Source organism: Falco peregrinus, chromosome 1 (genome assembly GCF_023634155.1).
Source record: "Falco peregrinus isolate bFalPer1 chromosome 1, bFalPer1.pri, whole genome shotgun sequence".
NCBI classification, from domain to species: Eukaryota; Metazoa; Chordata; class Aves; order Falconiformes; family Falconidae; genus Falco; species Falco peregrinus.
In genome coordinates this window covers 117,742,721-117,760,875 of record NC_073721.1, presented here as the reverse complement: position 1 = coordinate 117,760,875, position 18,155 = coordinate 117,742,721, and the positions used below count along the sequence as shown (strand labels likewise).

Below are 18,155 nucleotides of genomic sequence, written 5' to 3'. Positions count from 1 at the left end.
TGCCAGAAGTGATTAGTTTTTGTTCACTTGCTTCTTAACCTTCTGAAGTATCTTTGCTAAAGCAGTCTTCAGGTTCTAAAAACACAACCACATCAAGCTAGCAACACCAACACTGACATTCATTGCTACCCTTTTGGGCAGCTGGAGATAGGCTAGAAATCATAGACTGCGTATCATCCGTAAGCTGCACTAGCACAGTGACCTTAGAGCTTCCTTCAAGTCAGTTTTGAACATAAAAACAGTTTTGTTAGGAAGGAAAATGAAAGCTACCAGGAACACACAAGACCTCAATAAAAAACAAACATTTGCAAAATCCACAGCAAAGTCTGGAGAAAGACAGAAGATAGTCGTATCTACAAAAGTAATGTCACTGAAGATGCTTAAAAAGAGAATACAGAAACTATGAATTTAAGCACATAGCTTTTGAACTTGATGAATAAGGTTCTGAATTTGTTTGTTAATAACCTTCTCAGTTAAAATATTTAATATTTCATTTATAACTATTTAACCTGTGAGATGACTCTCAGATATAATTCCATGAAGTATGACCATTGCCATCATTTACAAAATAATGATTTGTTGTCTATATTTTGGGAGCCTACGAGGATGCCATCAGCACTGTAATTTCACTTTTCATTTGAGGGATGTTACATGGCTTGAGAGCTGAAATTCAGTCTTGTAACATCTTTCTAAGTGCAGCAGGTGATGTTTGACTTTACAAAAGGGGAGGATGGGCAAAGAATAAGTAGATGAGAAGTTATCTACCTATGAAGGTCTACTGGTGGTGTTTAAACTTACAACACACATTAACTCTGTTTGGTAGAGGGTGAGAGAAAGCTATCTCCATGAGACCTCTGCCTGTGTGTCTGAAATTAGTAGTACTATCAAGATCTTATATGGTGTTTTTTATCAAACTCATATATGGGAAAAGAAATTAAGGAGAAGAACATCTAAATTTATCTTTCAGGGTTGCTTATTGATTCAAGAACAGACACAAAAAGAATAATTTAGACACCTTCCTATGTGTTTATAATAGTGAATGAATTGATTGCAAAAACCAAAAAGCAAATCATGAGGGTATTCTGCTGAAATTTTCATTTACTTTTGCTACTGGCACATGGCTGACTTTTTTCATGGATTATACTACTCTGTTGACTACACTGTCCAGAAGAAACTGTACATGAACCATTATGAGACCTGAACATGGGCTGTCACACCGTTTTTCTTCCATAAATTAGGGTTTGGGCTTCAGTATTGTTGGAGGGAAAGACAGCATTTATGGACCTATAGGCATCTATGTCAAAACCATCTTTCCTGGTGGAGCTGCTGCTGCTGACGGAAGGCTACAAGAAGGTGGGAAATCCCCCTCTCTCCCTTTTCTCATTTCCAAAGAATGATACCTAAAGGCAGATTAAAATGAAGGTGAAATGAACCATAACTGACTTTTACAACTGCATCCATTACTGCATTTGCAAGAGTCCTTTTGAGTACGTGTATGTATCATATAACTTACTGCATGATATAGTAATAGTAATATAGTACAATTTTTCTCATTGAAAACAGGTGATGAAATCCTGGAACTGAATGGAGAATCCATGCACGGATTAACACATTATGATGCTTTACAAAAATTCAAGGTTACGTACTCTCCTTCCAAATCAGTATCTGTCTTTAGACACAACATGGGTGTGAACTCAGCCCATTCAATCATTCATTCATTCATTCTCTTTTCTTTCTAGCAGGCCAAAAAGGGTCTTCTGACACTTACAGTCAGGACAAGCTTCAGCACGCCTCATTCTGCTTCCAGCTGTCTGTCACCCCACTTGTGTCAGTCACTGAACTCTAGTACATGCATAACTAAAGAAAACAGCTCTTTCAGTTCAGAAAGTGCAACATTCTCATTAAATGCTACAAAGCCCAATGACAGGGTCATAATGGAAGTTACCCTAAACAAAGGTAAATGCTAAAATTAACTGAGCACTGGGAAACAAATCACTGATTGACAAAACACTGTTCATTTGCTCTCTGAATGTCTTTCCTCACTAACCTGATTCTTTTCCTGAACTCCGTTTTTTTAATACACAAAAACAGATCTTGGTGCCTGTCAGTGCTAACAACTATCTATCAACAGCAGGATTTTGAGGGCCATCTGTCCTCAAGAGCCAATCATTCATTTTCACTCAAGCATTACATTCATATCCTCCATGTGAAAAAGTAAACCTCTTGGCAACAACTACCAATTATTAAGCAGATTATGCAACTCTTACCCATAATTATGCAAGCAGTTAATTTAATTCTTGAAAAGCTTAAACCCAAATAAAATACATATTTATACCCTGTGCTTCTTTCACCTCCAAGTGTCATCATCTTCTATTTATAAACAACCACTTGCAGAATGAAATAAACTTTAAAATATGGCAATATCAAAACAACAAACAAAAGCAAAGTCTCGATGAGGTAACAGTATGACTTACCAAACACAGAGTATGGGATCTGACATCAGAGTGATTGTCCAGAGCAAAAAAGGGTAAACTCACAAAGATCTTAAACTGTAATATATAAAACAGAAAGGGGATTAACATGATATAGCAAACAATAGCCACATATCCTTAATTTTCGTTTGGTTCCCCACTCCCCCACTTAATTTTTGTTCTTCTTTTCTTTTTTTTTTTTTTTTAATTCTGTCTCCTTGTAAAGTCATTTGAATTCTTCTGTAATGACAGATAAGTTTGCAAAATAAACCTGCATTGCATTGTGTCTCTGACACACAAGTAGTGAATTGTAAACCAGATGTGGGAACCCCAGAGGCAATATTCATGTGCACTACTTTAATCGTGCGGTGGGGGAGAAATAGAAAGAAAAAAAAGAAAAACCAAACCAGTAGGAACTGCAGCTAATATTGAATACGAAGCGCTTGTGAACACAAGACTGGTTCTGGTTTGTATAGAAAAAAAATAATAACAGTTTTTAAAAAGGTCTCTCCAATGGTTTCTTTTGACAGTTTATGTCTTTTTTTATTACTATTAATTCTTTCAGAGCCAGGTGTTGGCCTTGGAATCGGGTTATGTAGCATCCCTTACTTCCAGTGTATTTCAGGGATATTTATTCACACACTCTCGCCAGGCTCAGTGGCACATATGGATGGGAGACTCAGGTAGGATGAGAAAGTGTCTTATGTCACAAGCTTTTCATTGTTCCATTTTATAGGTTTATTTTTGACCTGTTTGGGTAGGAAATCATAGTGCCTTCTGGGAGTTTTGGATTTAAAGCATATGCACTATTTGAGGGTATGAGCATGTGTATTTAGGGTATGTGGGATTTTCAGATATACAGCAACCTGGTGAAATTATTGTCTCTTGTCCAGGCTGGACTAGTCTTGAAGTTCTTAGACAAGCTTATAGTATTCTTCCTGGAGAAGATTTACAGATGAGAAAGTATCTGGAAAAACCCAAACATATGGCATAATCTGGCTCGTTTGAGCCCTAGCTTTTCCTGATACAATCTCCTCTAATTCTATCCCTTCTTGCCCAATAGAAATACAGATTTACTGAAATAAGCTTTAGTGGGAGTGTAGAAATTCACCTTGTAAGATTTATGACCAATTAGTAGTGTTGAACATATTTAGAATTTAACAGAATACAGGATTTTCAATGAAGTCTTTTTGATTTAACTTTAGGTCCTCTGTAACACTCCTCTCTACATGCCTAAGACTTTAGCTGAAAGAACTGTGGTCTTAAACTATTCGAAAAATTGTATTATACGAATCAGTTCCTTCAGTCAGTCTCTTAAAGTATGTGAATATTTGCAGTAGAACAGAGAAAGACAGTCTGAGTTTCCATGTGGGCCAAATTTGGACTTCAACTAAAAAGATTCAGTCTAGCAGGATTACTATAGTTTGTCATCAGAATTTTTCTATTAACAAGTTAGTCACATGTAGCAGAAACATAATGTCCTTTCTGAACTTAAATAACACTAGCAGACCATAAAGATGTGAAAAGTGAAGGGTTAACTTGAAAGGAAGGAAAGATGTAGGTGGAAGCAGCAGCTGAGCTGCATACAACACAAAGATCAGAGCCACAAAGTGTGCATAGCTGAACATTAAGAAAACTCAAAGGTTGCATGCAACAAGGCAGTTAGATCAAAAAAACCCTTGATGTCCAACTTGTTCCCATTCCATTTTATGTAACAGGAACAGAGACATAGCCACATAATCTGTGATCAAATTAGAGATCGACCACATGAATCTGCTTTTTGTATATTTTCACATGGGTGAGACAAGCTTGGGAGAAAATCTGTTTTGTTTACATCCTCACTTTTTTTTTAATATCTCTGTAGGTGTGGAGATGAAATTATTGAAATTAATGAAGCTTCAGTACAAAATACAACTCTTAATGAAGTTTATGCTGTGCTAAGCCATTGCGATCCTGGTGCAGTGCAGATTATTATTAGCAGGCACCCTGAACCACAGGTAGTACACTTTGTATTCTTTCTGACTTTCAATAAAGCACATATTGAGAACTATGTCTAAGTGAGGAAACAGGTGCTAATTTAAAACAGGTGAGAAAATGTTGATAACAAAGGTGCTGATCTCTTTATAAGCATTGCTGCACACAAATGCGAGACATGCACTATCTTAAATATATTCATGTAAGATTTGCAGATCACAGTCTTGCATGAGTTTCTGTGCTGTGAGCAAGGAAACCACAGAAATAAACCAAAAAATATTTCTAATGCAAGAAAAAAATCCCAATAATAAGAAAATAATTTGAAAGAGGGAACATACCCCTGCAAAAAAGAAAGAAATGTTTATACACCCATCTTTCAGTAATTAAAATGTAGGTCTTGCCCAGCCGCTATTTATAATTAAAGTAAAGCATATTATTCTTGCAAGATTTTTCTACAAAACACTTAACACCAAATACCATATAAATGATTATCAAGTCTAAATTGTTGTATAAATTATAATGAAAGTGTGATATTAAATTATCTCATACTGGTAAATCCAGAACTCCACTTCTAGTGAAATATGCAAAAGAACATTTATCTTTAAAAGATCCCATTTAATCTAAACAACCAATATGAACAGCATATCCATTGATGTACTTCACCTTATACTGGAATATATACAAATATTATGGTGTGCACTTAGCTTTAAAATTAACTGATATGTGATATAACTAGGTATATTCATTTCCATTAGAGGACTGAAATCTTTGTGAAAGGAAAAATTTTTATATGTGACTCATCACTCCACAGCAATCTCATGACAGTATAATGCCATGGTATTTCATAGGTGTCTGAGCAACAACTAAAAGAAGCTGTTGCACAAGCTGTAGAAAACAACAGATTTGGAAAGGAGAGACACCAATGGACTACTGAAGGTAAAGGAATAAGTGCATTCACTGAGACATGGTAATTTTGACTTGAAGATCTATAGAATCAGTACATGCTTTATTAAAATCCTTGGTAACAGTTAAGTAACCCAAGGCAGAAAGGAAGAGGAGAAAGCCTTACAGGACAATGCTCCTAACGTGCCTCCTAAGATACATTATCAGAGGGATGAGAAAAGACAGCATCTGTCTGATCACCAGAAAAAAATTTCTGCAAACTTCCTCTCAGTGTTGCTCACCCTTTCCAATTCATAACCCCTGCTTAAAGCTTTTCACAGCTGTCAGTAGGTGACAGGACTATGACACAATGTACGTGATGTCCTGGGGACCGCTTGTTGATCTCCTCATAAAGATCATATGCAGTCATGCTTAGAGCTATTTGCCCAGTTTAGATATGACACCCTTCCACAGTAACATATTGCAATGATACGCCCTTTAAGTGTCCTCATTTCTTCTAAAGAACCAAAGGTAATGGAATCACCATCAACAAAACTGTACTGCTGAGAGTATATAGATAGATAGATAGATAGGTATAGGGAAAATGTAACATCATTTTGCTGTCCAAGAATGTAACTGTTGACTTTTCGATCAACAAGCCTTTAGTGCATAAATTATATCTTTGCATCAACTGATGATGGTATTTAGCTGCAAATTTAATCACCTGATTCTCAGAAGCCAGCCCTTTGAATATATCTGAACAGACATTTTGAACATGTTCCTGACACAGGTGTTAGAAAACTGGAAACCAGTTGGCATGGAAGACACCCGTGTGAAAAACATATTGAAAGGAATGCTGCTCATTGCAACCGCAGGACACAGAAGCTAATGACCCGCTCCATCAGTGACAGCAGCTACAACCCTAGGTCCTCATGTAGTAACGGTGCTGCATACCAACTGACTGACTTGAAAGCAAGAGTACATAGCATTGATGTACCAATTACCAGACAACCTGGCCTGCTGTACTCATTGTCTGGTAATAATTCAGAGAGAAATTCCCCTCCTACTTGTAGTGAGGGAGGTCGATCCTTGCAAAACACTAAGAAATCATCAGAGATCCTCGTTAGGAAACCTAAATCATCAAAGCCCAAACCTCCACCAAGGAAATATTTTAAACAGGACTGCACATGTAATGACCAGTGTAACACAGACAGAAAAGGAAAGCTTGTATCGGAAGTGGCTGTATCACCTTCTGCAAGTGTTCAGGTAAAGCAAAATTTGCAAAATTTGTCTTGTGTTTGCCTGTTGGTGAGGCAGGGGAAGGAGGAAGGCAAAGTGACTTAGTATGACGTCAGGAAGAAGGGCAGGGATGAAAGAAAAAGTGTGTATAGAAGGACTGGGGGAGAGGGATGAGGCTCTTCTGTTTTGAAAATAGCACAATGTTCAAACTAAGGTCAGAAGGCAGAGAAGCATCTGAAGGAAATTTTCTTCCATACCAGGAATCTGAGTTAAAATCTCAGTGAGAACAGCAGCAAGAATGAATTTGAGTCCCTCACTGTCCTTGCTCGTGAACACGTGCTACTGGTGGTATCGAGCACTTTCTGGTTCCGTAGAGACCAGGACAGCAATGTGCTCTGGGCTGGGACTGGATGGGTTTGTACAGCCTCTGAAGTCAGACTGGTATGGTTCGTCCTAACCTCAACACTCACAGAGTCAAATCATTCATGAAGTAGAGAAGTTGTGAAACAATTTCTTTGTTTCAGTAGTGGATTTTCATGGGAAGAAAGCACTAATGTTATATACAGAAGGTAATCTTAGGCTCATAGACATTTCTTGAGACTAGGAGGTACTAAATAAACTAATTTAAATTGTTTGGCACATATATTTGTTGATGAACCTCAGTATTTGAAAATTGAGTGTATATTTGTACCTTACCAAATTTCATTTCCCTCTTTTATATAAAATAAAACAGAAAGTGTTTCACATTTGCATGTGTGAGGGATTGTGAGATCTGCATGTTGAAATAAAGTTGTGGTTTGTTTAAAAATGAAACCTCTTTCCCCTAGGTTTAGTAATAACGCCAGTAGAAATGAACTGATCTCAATGCAGTGCAAAACCCCCAAACCAGCTCCCAAGCTGCAGAGATAAAATGATACAGCTCAGACTGAAGTCCACATATAATGCTAATACCCAAGAAATTTTCAATTCAGCACCTCATGTAAGGTCATTCTTTTACCATCCCCTCAGAAGACAGCAGTAGAAACATTCATCAACAGCTACTAGAAAATCAACTTTCAGAAGTAAAATTCAGGGCAGTAAGTACTTGTACTTACCACTGCATGCAACTTACTATTCTTCAGTTATTTTAAGTTATAAGGAGAAAAAAACCTAAAATTCAAAACAAATAAAGTCTACAAAAAGTCAAGCTCTGTTAATGAAAACGACTTCCTCCAGTAAAACAGTCTTATATCTTGGGGTGATAGCTCCTTTAAGCCCCCAAGAGAGAGGGTTTCTTGCCAGAATGTATTTCAGATCATTAAGAGAAGGTTTTATTACTGCTTTTTAATTTTTTTTAACCTTTATTCCCCAAACATGTTGCATTAGTCAGTTTGAGGCCTGCATACCACAGTTTTATGTGGGGGTTCTGTGGACTGTAAGGTCGCTTTTTCATAATGAAGAATGCTTAACTGATTATTTTCGACTGTGCTTTAAATCACATCAGTTAGACGGTAAGTATAACTGCCATCAGTAAAGAGTAAAATCAAAATGTATCTTCATAGTGCTACCAAATTGTCTACTCCACTTACTGAATGTCTGATGCCCATATCTAACAGCAATAGAACACCAGGGCAACTTTCTAGAAGGACCCTAGTAAACAGGGGATGGAGAATGGAGGAAGGTTCTCCTAGAATAAGAAAGTTGTATAACAAACATGACCCCATTACAGAAAAGCTAAGAAATTGTTAAATTACTCATTTTTTCAGGACAATCTCATTTTTCCAGACCTTCACTCTCTGTCCTGTTTGGTTTTGGTTCCTATTAGTAATCCTGAAGCTTAACTACATAGCAGAAAGCACTTCCAGCGTCACAGCAGAGCAGATGTAACTTGGTGTCATTGCTTACAAGGGAAGCAAGTAATTCCAGAACATGTGTTAATGATGTTGAAAGTGGCATTTACTGCAACTTCAAACTAATCCTCTCACCCTATGTTTCCAACAACAAAAAAAAAAAAAAAAAAAAAAAAAAAGGGAGAGCTCTGAAACCACAGTAACAATTTACTTTGCCCAGCTTGTGCTTAAGGTCAAAAGGCTTCAGAAGAAAAGTGTTTCATATGAAGCTAGAGGAAAGTTGCTTGACTAGTTTGCAAAAGTCTACTGAATGGCTAATTTTACAAAAATTGAAAATTATAATAAACTCAAAGACTGCCTATTATAAAGTTCATTACTAATTTTTTGAGATGTTAATTGAATTTTTTCATAGTCTGTTTACAAGTGTAACCATAAAATATCATGCCAGCACTCTTGAAATATAGAACAAATTAAATCCAATGAGGATTACATGCCAAGCAGAAGTGAAAGCTTGATTTCTATTCAATATATCTTATCAGATTAAAACTAAATGAAAATAAGGGTGGTTTTTTTCAGATTCATATATAGAGTGGTTTGTGTAATTACATTCTGACATACTTCTATTTCCTGTTTGTTCAGGAGGAAGCTGAAGAACCAATGCTAGAGGGACATCAAACTGATGTAACCCACCGTGTCTTTACCACTTCTCCTACAGCACATGATACTGAACACATAACTGCTGCTCCACTGGACAGAGATCAAGAAAGAAAAGCAAACTTAGGTATGTTTAATTCCATGAACTTTTCTTTGCAGCTAAATGTAGCATTTAGTTTGGATTCCAAAATGGGTATGAGCTGACTTTTTCTTTTTCTTTCAACATAGACTTCAACACATATCCATAAGTTTCGGGGTGAACAGGTGAAATTTCAAATTATTGATTAATCTTTGAAAAAAGGGAAACTATATTAAAAGCAGCATAACAGATGATTTATTGTAAAAAAGTGTTTATGGACAGGTATACTATTGCTGTATTTTTTTCAGATGAAACTGTTTATTTATATTGAAAAACTGATATTAAAGGTTAGTTTTAGCATTTCTAAAGAACATTTTTATAGTTTCAAGGCTGGAGTATTACAATGGTACAAACCACTGATGATAAGTTAATATTTTGTTGTGCTAGTTAGAATTAAGGAAAATTAGTGTTAAGGGAACTAGAAAATCTCAAGAGGTCTCTTACAACCTCTCTGTAATTCTGTAACACCTGGCTCAGATAATTAAAAAAAAAGCCTTAATATTTTTTTTTATTTACACTAAAGCAGATAACAGTAACTGTGCAACTGTGCACAAAGGTCTGCTGCCATTCAGCACTACCATGTCTAATACTAAAATGCTTAATCAATCTGTAATGTAAAAAATATTCCTACATTAGAATTAAGTTTTTACTTACTAGAAAAATACAACTGGAAACGCCTGAAAAATTTAAGGAAGCATAAATATTAATCAAAGATCTTAATGGGAGAGTCTTTTTAGAGCCGGATATACTTATAAAGTTATGAAAGAAAAAATATTTTTTAAAGAATTTACTGTAACACCAGCTTTTTCAATAGGCTACAAACAACATTGTAATTTTAGCCATTTTAACTGTTATAGCCTGTATCATGACATCAGCACCCAAGAAATTCAGGTTACCTTTAAAAGTTGCAGGTCCTTTAGAAAAGGAATCTTGTATATAAGCACAGAAGAGCCTTGGTTTTCAGTTAATTTCAGTGTCAGGATTTGACAGATCAAGAGTCATGAATTTTAAACAAGTTTAAACTTTTTAGAAACTTAAAAAAATACATATTGGAAGGTTGAATGGAATTCAAATTTAATGAGTTAATAACAACGCATGTATAAGGGATGATGGAGAAGTAGGAGACTTGCTTATAATCAATGTTTCTCCAATACAGGGAATCCACTTTCATCGGTACAAAGGCCTATACTTAAAAGACAAGCACGGGTAGATTATAGTCTTGATACAACAACAGAAGACCCTTGGGTTAAAATTTCTGACTGCATAAAAAGCTTATTTAATCCTACCATGAGTGAAGACAACGTCCACTTAGATTTGCAAGCTGGCATCGACACAAAGAAGGAGAATGAAAATCGAAGCAGCTCAGAGACAGTTCTGAAGAGATCAGAATCAGAAACAGTCAGTTCAAAAGCGCTAAAATCAGATGAAAATGACAGTGTGAAAAAGGGTCCTCCTGTTGCACCTAAGCCAGCCTGGTTTCGCCAAAGTCTGAAAGGATTGAGGAAAGCAAGTTCAGATCTAAAACCACAGGCAGATCAAAGTCCTCCTGACCTCAACAGCATTTCCAGCAGAGAACTGCAATCCAGCTTATCCCGTATCTCTCCTAGGGGATCATCAATAAAACAAAGAATAAGCTCATTTGAATCTTTGAGTGCTCCACAGTCACCTGAAAAAATACATCGAAGGTTTAGCCTGAAACCATCAGTCCAGAAAGAACACCCTCCCACTGCAACAGGGTCAGAAGCGGCTCCAGCCCATTTAGACCAAGCCTATCTCCAACATTGTGAAACTAGCCAGCACCGGTCACATGTGGTCACGGGTACAAAGAGCCTAGACAGATCCTCCTCTCCCAGGAAGGTCCTGGAGGCTAGTTCAGAGAAAAGCAAGAATGCCAACACTGAAAATTCCTCGTGTCTCTTAACTACAGAAGACATTGCAACTTCCCATCTTGTATCAGCAGCAAAAGCACACAGCCTAAGATCACGAAGCTTCCCACTTACTGATACCCAGTCTTGTGAGATGATGAAGGCATATAATGAAAAGTGCAGCAAAATCTATTCCATCAGTAGCCACGTGTCATCTGCTTTAATGAAATCTTTGCTTTGCCTTCCTCAGTCTCCAGCTTCTTCTGGAAACAATGCATGGGAAACCCTGGACACGCTGTCTCAGTCCTCTGTGGAGGAGGACGGGACTTCTCTCACACCTGCAATTGAGAGTCACCACCTGGATACTGGGTTTTCGCTAAAGTAAGATACCATATTTAAAAATCAGATTTACAGATCAGCATTGGTGAGCATCTGTGCTGATCTGCTGACAGATTAACATTTAAAAGGTAGTAGTACCCAATAGTATACCACAGACTAAGTTAAGAACTTTTTAGAGCACAAAAGCTAAATGACTCACACAACAGACTTCTTTTTAATTTGTATTATATAAGCACATGCATATTTCAAACTTTCTCCTACTTAAGGAGTAATATTTTTAGCATTTCCATGATAAAGGAAATTTAAATACATTTTTGCCTGCAGCCAAGAGATTATTCTTATTCTTTTATGTGATGGATCCTGTATTTGTAATACTTATTATAGGAGCTCCCACCTCAATTAAATGCTAATAAGATCAAAAGATGACTGCTCCAAAATTGCCTGTGCTATACTTTTGTAGGTATGTTCTTTCATAACTCAATGTTTCTTTTTTATTCTTGTCACAATGGGACAGCCTCTCCGAGTTGAGAGAATATACTGTCAGCCTAGCAGACAACGAGAAAGAGGAACAGGAACACGGCTCACCTCAAACATCCGGTGTGTCAGGGCAGTCCGTCATCTCTCTGCTCTCCCCTGAGGAGTTAGCAAAGCTTATAGAGGAAGTCAAATCACTAGATGAAGAAACTTTAAAGGTAAAAGCTGCGTTTTCTTTTTCTGCATGATTTCAGAAAGCTGTAGAGTGAATGCACCTAGTTAATCTTTGCAACTTGATATCATAATAAAGACATCAGTCGTCTCAATATGTACCAGTAGTAACGTTTAGCTCTTTTGATCAAAATTATTGAAGAAGTCTTCAAAGATAACTAAGCAAGAGTAATATCCATTTAACTAATGGGGTAACAGTTATTCAGCCAATAAGGTCGGCATATGGAAAAGTAGACACTGATATTTTGGAGGCCTTTCTTTTTATTTGGGTTGCCAGTCTGTGACAATGCCTCATTGTTGGGACCTTTAGTTTTACTGGATTCATATAGAATTGCGATAAAGCTCAAAATAAGTCAAAATCAAGGTTTAAATGTGTGTATTCCAGAACTGTAAAGACTTTCAAAGACAGCTCATGCTCAAAGAAGACAGATAGCATCCAGAGCTCTGCACTGAAAATGGTTCAGCTTCTGCTGGCAGCTATGCACTTGCTGTGTTAAGACACTCCAAGCTGTGCAAAAGCAGCATCACCTGCACCAATGAGCCTAAGCTAATGTAGTTTTTTTCTCTTAGCTAACTGCAGTGGCACATCTCCCTGGTTTGGGTCTGTAAAGCACGGAGCGTGGGTAGTGAATTCATGTCTGCCTATCAGAACACCCGGCAGACACGTTCTCATGTCAAAGACAAATTCTTACAGACATCAAACTTTGCTAGTATGTTACAATCAAAAAAGCAGTTTGACAAGCAGAATTTATGAAAGCCAAGTCTGGTATCAATTTGTGTTTGTTGTCAATATCCCATGTCGATATTTTTGGTCTGATTAGCAGTATAAGCTGTGTTGCAACGTTGCCCTCAACAGGACATTAGCCTCTCTCATATCAAGTGGTCTGTTTTCATGGAATTTTCAGGACAATCTCTGAGCAGCACGTACCCTCTGCATGGTTGCAGCCGGCCAGTGGATTCAGTTGTGAAAGGAAACAAGATACAATATCAAAAGATAAAACTACAAATGCTCACATATTGAACATGATCATGAAATTGTGGTCGAGAAGGCACGTTTCCTTAGGAAACTAGGTTAAACAGGAGTTGTTGCCCTATACAAGAACAACTTTTGGATGACCCAGTCAGAGACAGCTTAGAACACTTAAATAAAAATGAGAAGCAATTTTTAAGCTGTGACACTTGTATCCATGTGAGTTGCATGCCACATTCTTTTGCCACTTCTTTTATGAAAAGGTCCTCTAACATGATTAAACAGTATTTTCTGTTTCTACAGTACATATACTCTTTAATATTACTCAATTTATGGTCCAAAACCAACTGATAGACAGTTTACCAATCCAGAACAATTTCAGACACAGAACAGCATTTTACAAAACAGGTAACTGGTAGGTAAATTTAATCAAAACCAAATACTAAATGTGTCTCAGTGTTATGCTTATGCCATGAAGTTTCATTATAAAATGCACAAAGGGCAAAAAACCCCAACATGCTGATTTTCCAGTCATCTTGGCATATATATGGGGAAGTTCTTGACTCCTATTTCTTTCTTTGCCTAGGAATTTGATGATATTCACGTTACAATTTTGCATAAAGAAGAAGATACCGGGCTTGGATTCAGCCTGGCAGGGGGTATTGACCTAGAAAACAAAGTGATAACAGTAAGTAGCGTCTTAAAAAAATACTCCAAAACCAACTACTCTATCTAAAAACATGTAATTTACTGGTTTTCCACTACAACAGTTGGCTTTTGGCATAATCAAAGTAGGCAGCTGTACTGATAGTCAGAAGAATGGTCTTAATGGGTGAAAACAGGATGATTCTGCAGAGAGCTGCCCTCTCCAGGTGACTGGCAGTGGTGTTCTGTCTCCTTGGGTGCTATACTCCCCAACAGCTCGAAAGCCATGGCAGAACAACACACAGCTCTCAGGGGGAAGTAACCAACACCTAACTGACATGCAGGGTGGTCAGGAGGAATGAGGCAAGCACGTAGACACGAGCAGGTAGACACGTAAGGAGTCTCGAAGCTGGAGACTCTCTTTACTCCTTCCTCCCACTAGCAGAGCAGAGAGGGTTGGGAAGTAGCAAACACAAGGTACATACCACAGGCAGTAAGGTTTTGGCCATCTGATTCCAGGGCTAAACGGATTGCCTAGCTGCTTGAGGAGGGCTGTGCACAGGAGAACTTCTCTGTAAAAATCTGTTCAGCCCTCACTCCTGAAAAGTGCTAGAAGCAACTTGTTCCTGGCAAAGAACGGAAAATGCACATGGTGAAGAGTATTAATTGAGTGATTTAATGATTTGTCCTTTTTTTTTTCCTCTTTTTTTTTTTTTTTTGTGTGTGTGTGTGGTGACTGGGCTCTTCAATAGGTTCACAAAGTGTTTCCCAATGGACTAGCATCTCAGGAAGGAACTATTCAGAAAGGAGATGAAGTACTATCCATTAATGGAAAGTCTCTTAAAGGTGCAACTCACAACTATGCCTCAGCAATCATGCGACAGGCTCGACAACCCAGACAAGCTGTTGTTGTCACTAGAAAAGCTACAGATGGGGAAAAAAATCTAAGTGTTTCAATCAGCTCCAGTACATCTTCAGTAACAAGTGATGCCTCCCAAGAGTCTGGTAAGTTCAGTGGCATTACCTTGCAGCCCCCATTTGCTAAGTGTTTACTCATGAAGTGAAGTCCAGGTGTTCATAAAGTAGCTCAGCATTGGCTGTGTAAATCTGTGCGCCATGATTAAAGACAGCATGCTTAAAAGAATATTCCTGAAATAGACATTTGGCATAACTTTGTTGGAAAAGGAAAGAATTAATGCATGACTAAAATAAAACAGGCCTCTGAAAAAACCCGTGTGATCCTCTGTAAGAATTTCTGTAAACATACAAGGGTTATTATTGTAGTAACACAACTAATTGAAGCTGTAATAACAACTCTGTGAACATCAATTCCTTAATAGTATGAGATTCCAGTTTATAAGGCTTTTTCTCTGTGAAAGAGAAATTTGGTTTGAACAAACAATGTGCTATTGTTTGATATAGCAGGTGGCTACATCTGAAACATAGCAAGGTCAAATTTTTGCAGAACCTTTCTTTCTTAAGATATTTTTGTGGCTTTTTTCTAAAGTATGATCTGGACATCTGTAGCTTCATTTACATACTACAATAAACATTAGCAGCTTTGTAGTTGATAACAATTTCTAAACAAACATCAAGTCAAGTATGTTTACCTTAAATTTTGTTCACTGAACAATTTTTGTAATTCTAGTAAATGTCACCAGCTTTCATCTTTATATTTCCATTCTGCTATGAATTCCATTACACTTTCTCTCCCCAGCACCCCAGAGGGCCTTACAATGACAAAAAGAGGAATTAAAGGCTATAGTTTTCTCTTTCGTTTGGCAGTTTATGGTGCCTTTGCAAACAAAACAGAAGTTCATTTTTTGTGGCAGATGTTTTAGCTCTTCAGGCTATGCAGTGCCCATCTGCTAACCTTCCATTTTTTTCCAGCAACTGAAGATACAATCTGCACTGTAAGTCTTGAAAAAACACCTGCCGGTTTAGGATTCAGTCTGGAAGGAGGGAAGGGCTCTATTCATGGAGATAAACCCATCATCATCAATAGGATATTTAGAGGTAAATACACTTAAATATGTACATGGCAGGTTCTTAGCTGACGCAAACTTGAGCAGTTCATAACCAACTGCTGATTTATAGACATGAAAATGGTATTTTTTGTAAATGGAGCATTATTCTGTACAGTGCCAGTAATTTGTTGCCTGCTGAGACCAGGTGGTTTATACCAAACGTGCTGGTGATACTAAGTGAAAGATATATTAAAGCCTCCTCCACCTGCAGAATTAAAGGAAATTCATTTTCTTTCTCCAGGGACTGCGTTAGAACAAAGCGGCCTTGTTCAGCCTGGTGATGAGCTATTACAAGTGCACACAACTGCCATGCAAGGACTCACTCGTTTTGAAGCATGGAATATAATCAAGGCATTACCTGATGGCCCCATCACAGCTATCATCAAGAGGAAGAATCCAAGCTCTGTTACCACCAAGTCATCTGAAACTTTGTAAGAGGAGGAATTACACTACTGCCAACATTACAAACAAAAAAGGATTTCATTACTTGCAGCCATTTGGCTAGCATAGCAAGATACTCAGCGCATATGAAAAGTACATGATTGTACTGCCAGTTAACAGAGCAAGCTATCTGGGATAAACTAAGATGTGCACAAAATATGCATGATTCTTATTTCAACATTCAGAAACAGCTGTTACAAAGTGCAGAATTATAAATAACAACTTTATTAATAATATACTGGTTGTAATAAAACATGTGACAGCTACAATACTATCCTATTCTAAGCTATTAACTTAAATACTAGAAGCACATTCTGTGCTAAGTCTCCAGTCCTATTCTACAAGTCTTGCTCCCTGCCTTCCCTTCCCAGGAGGAAGAAATAAGTCTACCAGCCTACAGCTAAACATTGCCTTAGAGAATGTGTAAAGCTTTAGAGAATGTGTAGAGGGCAGAGAAAGTGGAATGCAATTTTGAGTGTCAAAACAACAACGTGCCCTAGAAAACTCCAGCTTTTCTATTCAAACCACAGAACATCCAGGACAGCCAAAACCTGTCAAGGTTTGTACTACTAGTTGACAGAACCATCTCAACTCCATCAGGCCAACACAGGGTGGCAGTGGGAAAGGAGTATCTCAGGGTATTGCAAGAGTGAGTTAAGAAGCTTAGGGTAATATAATGGTTTTCCTGACCTTCCTCTGGCCAGAAGTCTCAGAGGACTACAGCAGGAGAGTAACAATTTAGAACCAAGTCTTACCTTCTAACCACACAAATTTTTTGAAATGTCTTTGCGTTCATTTTGTAAGGGAAAGTACTAGTGAGAGTATTTGGGAATCAGAAGTTCTGAAGCCAAATATTTATTTTGGAAATACTAAATAACTTGGCAAGAAATCTGTGCTTCGAATGCTGCTGTTGGCATTTTGGTGGTGCTCTCTAAGCACTGTATGGAATTCTACCATGCATGCGCATCTATGGCAAGATGGTCTTTTGCATCCATTTGGTCTTCTCTGACACACTCCACACTAAAGGGAGAGATGAAACGTCAGGATGGAAGTAGAGACTCGCCAGCTGAAAGTCAGATGACTGCATTGGTTATTGTTCTTTGGCTGTTCACCTTCCCACAGTTGGGAATTTGCTGCACCCATCTTCGGTTACTTAATTTCACCAAACCATAAACTGCAGGAGTTCAGAAGCTACCTTCTGTGCACTTAACATGATGTCACAGAAACAGCAATTGAAAGAAAGGAAAAGAGGATGGACAGGAGAAGGTATTAATTGAATCCAGGCATACAACTTGCTTTGGCCTTTCCTCCCAAGACAATTCTATATTAATTCTTGAAAGAATATTCTTGACGAGCCATCTACCCCCACACTTCCAAACCCCTTCTCAACTGAGTTGTCTTTTCTGAAAAACAACCAAACAGTCCTCAAAACATTTCTATGAATTGGGTAGCAACCAAAATGGGAGAAAAAAGTTAGAGAGCATCTTTCTTTTTTAACTGGTACTTACATGAAACTCTGAAATTTTTTTTAATTATTATTATTGTTTAGATTTTTTTTTAATTTAACTTAACCTGTGCTATTGGCTTAGGCTTAACGAAGTCTAAAGGCCTGGTGCATATAAAAGATTCTAAGATTTTTCAGCTACTTGCCCATACTACCAATATAGGAAAAACATGATTTCCATACAGAAAAGCAGGTCTGAACTCTAGCACTGTTAAGCTATTTCCTGTGAAAGACAGATCATGCTTTTTAGTTAGTTGCATAACTGCAACACCACAGATGGGACTAACTACAGCCATAGCACAGAACGCCTTAATTACTTCAATGCCATCCGCCGAAGGTGTCCTTACCTGAAAGAGCTATTAAATTTCATCAATTTAAGAAATGACATTGAACCACCAAGACAGGTTTGATCTTGTTTTTTTTTCCAGAGGTGCTCCTCTCACTTCACTTCCAAAGTTTTTCAGGCTTTTT

General features: G+C 37.6%; 1 protein-coding gene across 1 annotated transcript in view; it reads left to right on the top strand.

Moving 5' to 3' along the window:
* The window catches only part of IL16 (interleukin 16), a 32,079-nt gene extending 15,625 nt beyond the window's left edge, over positions 1–16,454 (top strand). Inside the window, exons 7-20 of the mRNA XM_027792578.2 lie at positions 1,239–1,353; positions 1,564–1,637; positions 1,743–1,956; positions 3,037–3,154; positions 4,336–4,468; positions 5,294–5,381; positions 6,118–6,593; positions 9,035–9,176; positions 10,345–11,434; positions 11,907–12,084; positions 13,654–13,755; positions 14,465–14,717; positions 15,603–15,728; positions 15,981–16,454. Of these exons, the coding sequence (XP_027648379.2) occupies positions 1,239–1,353; positions 1,564–1,637; positions 1,743–1,956; positions 3,037–3,154; positions 4,336–4,468; positions 5,294–5,381; positions 6,118–6,593; positions 9,035–9,176; positions 10,345–11,434; positions 11,907–12,084; positions 13,654–13,755; positions 14,465–14,717; positions 15,603–15,728; positions 15,981–16,174 (3,303 nt within the window). The 3' untranslated portion in view covers positions 16,175–16,454. The remainder of the gene's footprint in view (positions 1–1,238; positions 1,354–1,563; positions 1,638–1,742; positions 1,957–3,036; positions 3,155–4,335; positions 4,469–5,293; positions 5,382–6,117; positions 6,594–9,034; positions 9,177–10,344; positions 11,435–11,906; positions 12,085–13,653; positions 13,756–14,464; positions 14,718–15,602; positions 15,729–15,980) is intronic.
* Positions 16,455–18,155: the final 1,701 nt, after the last annotated feature.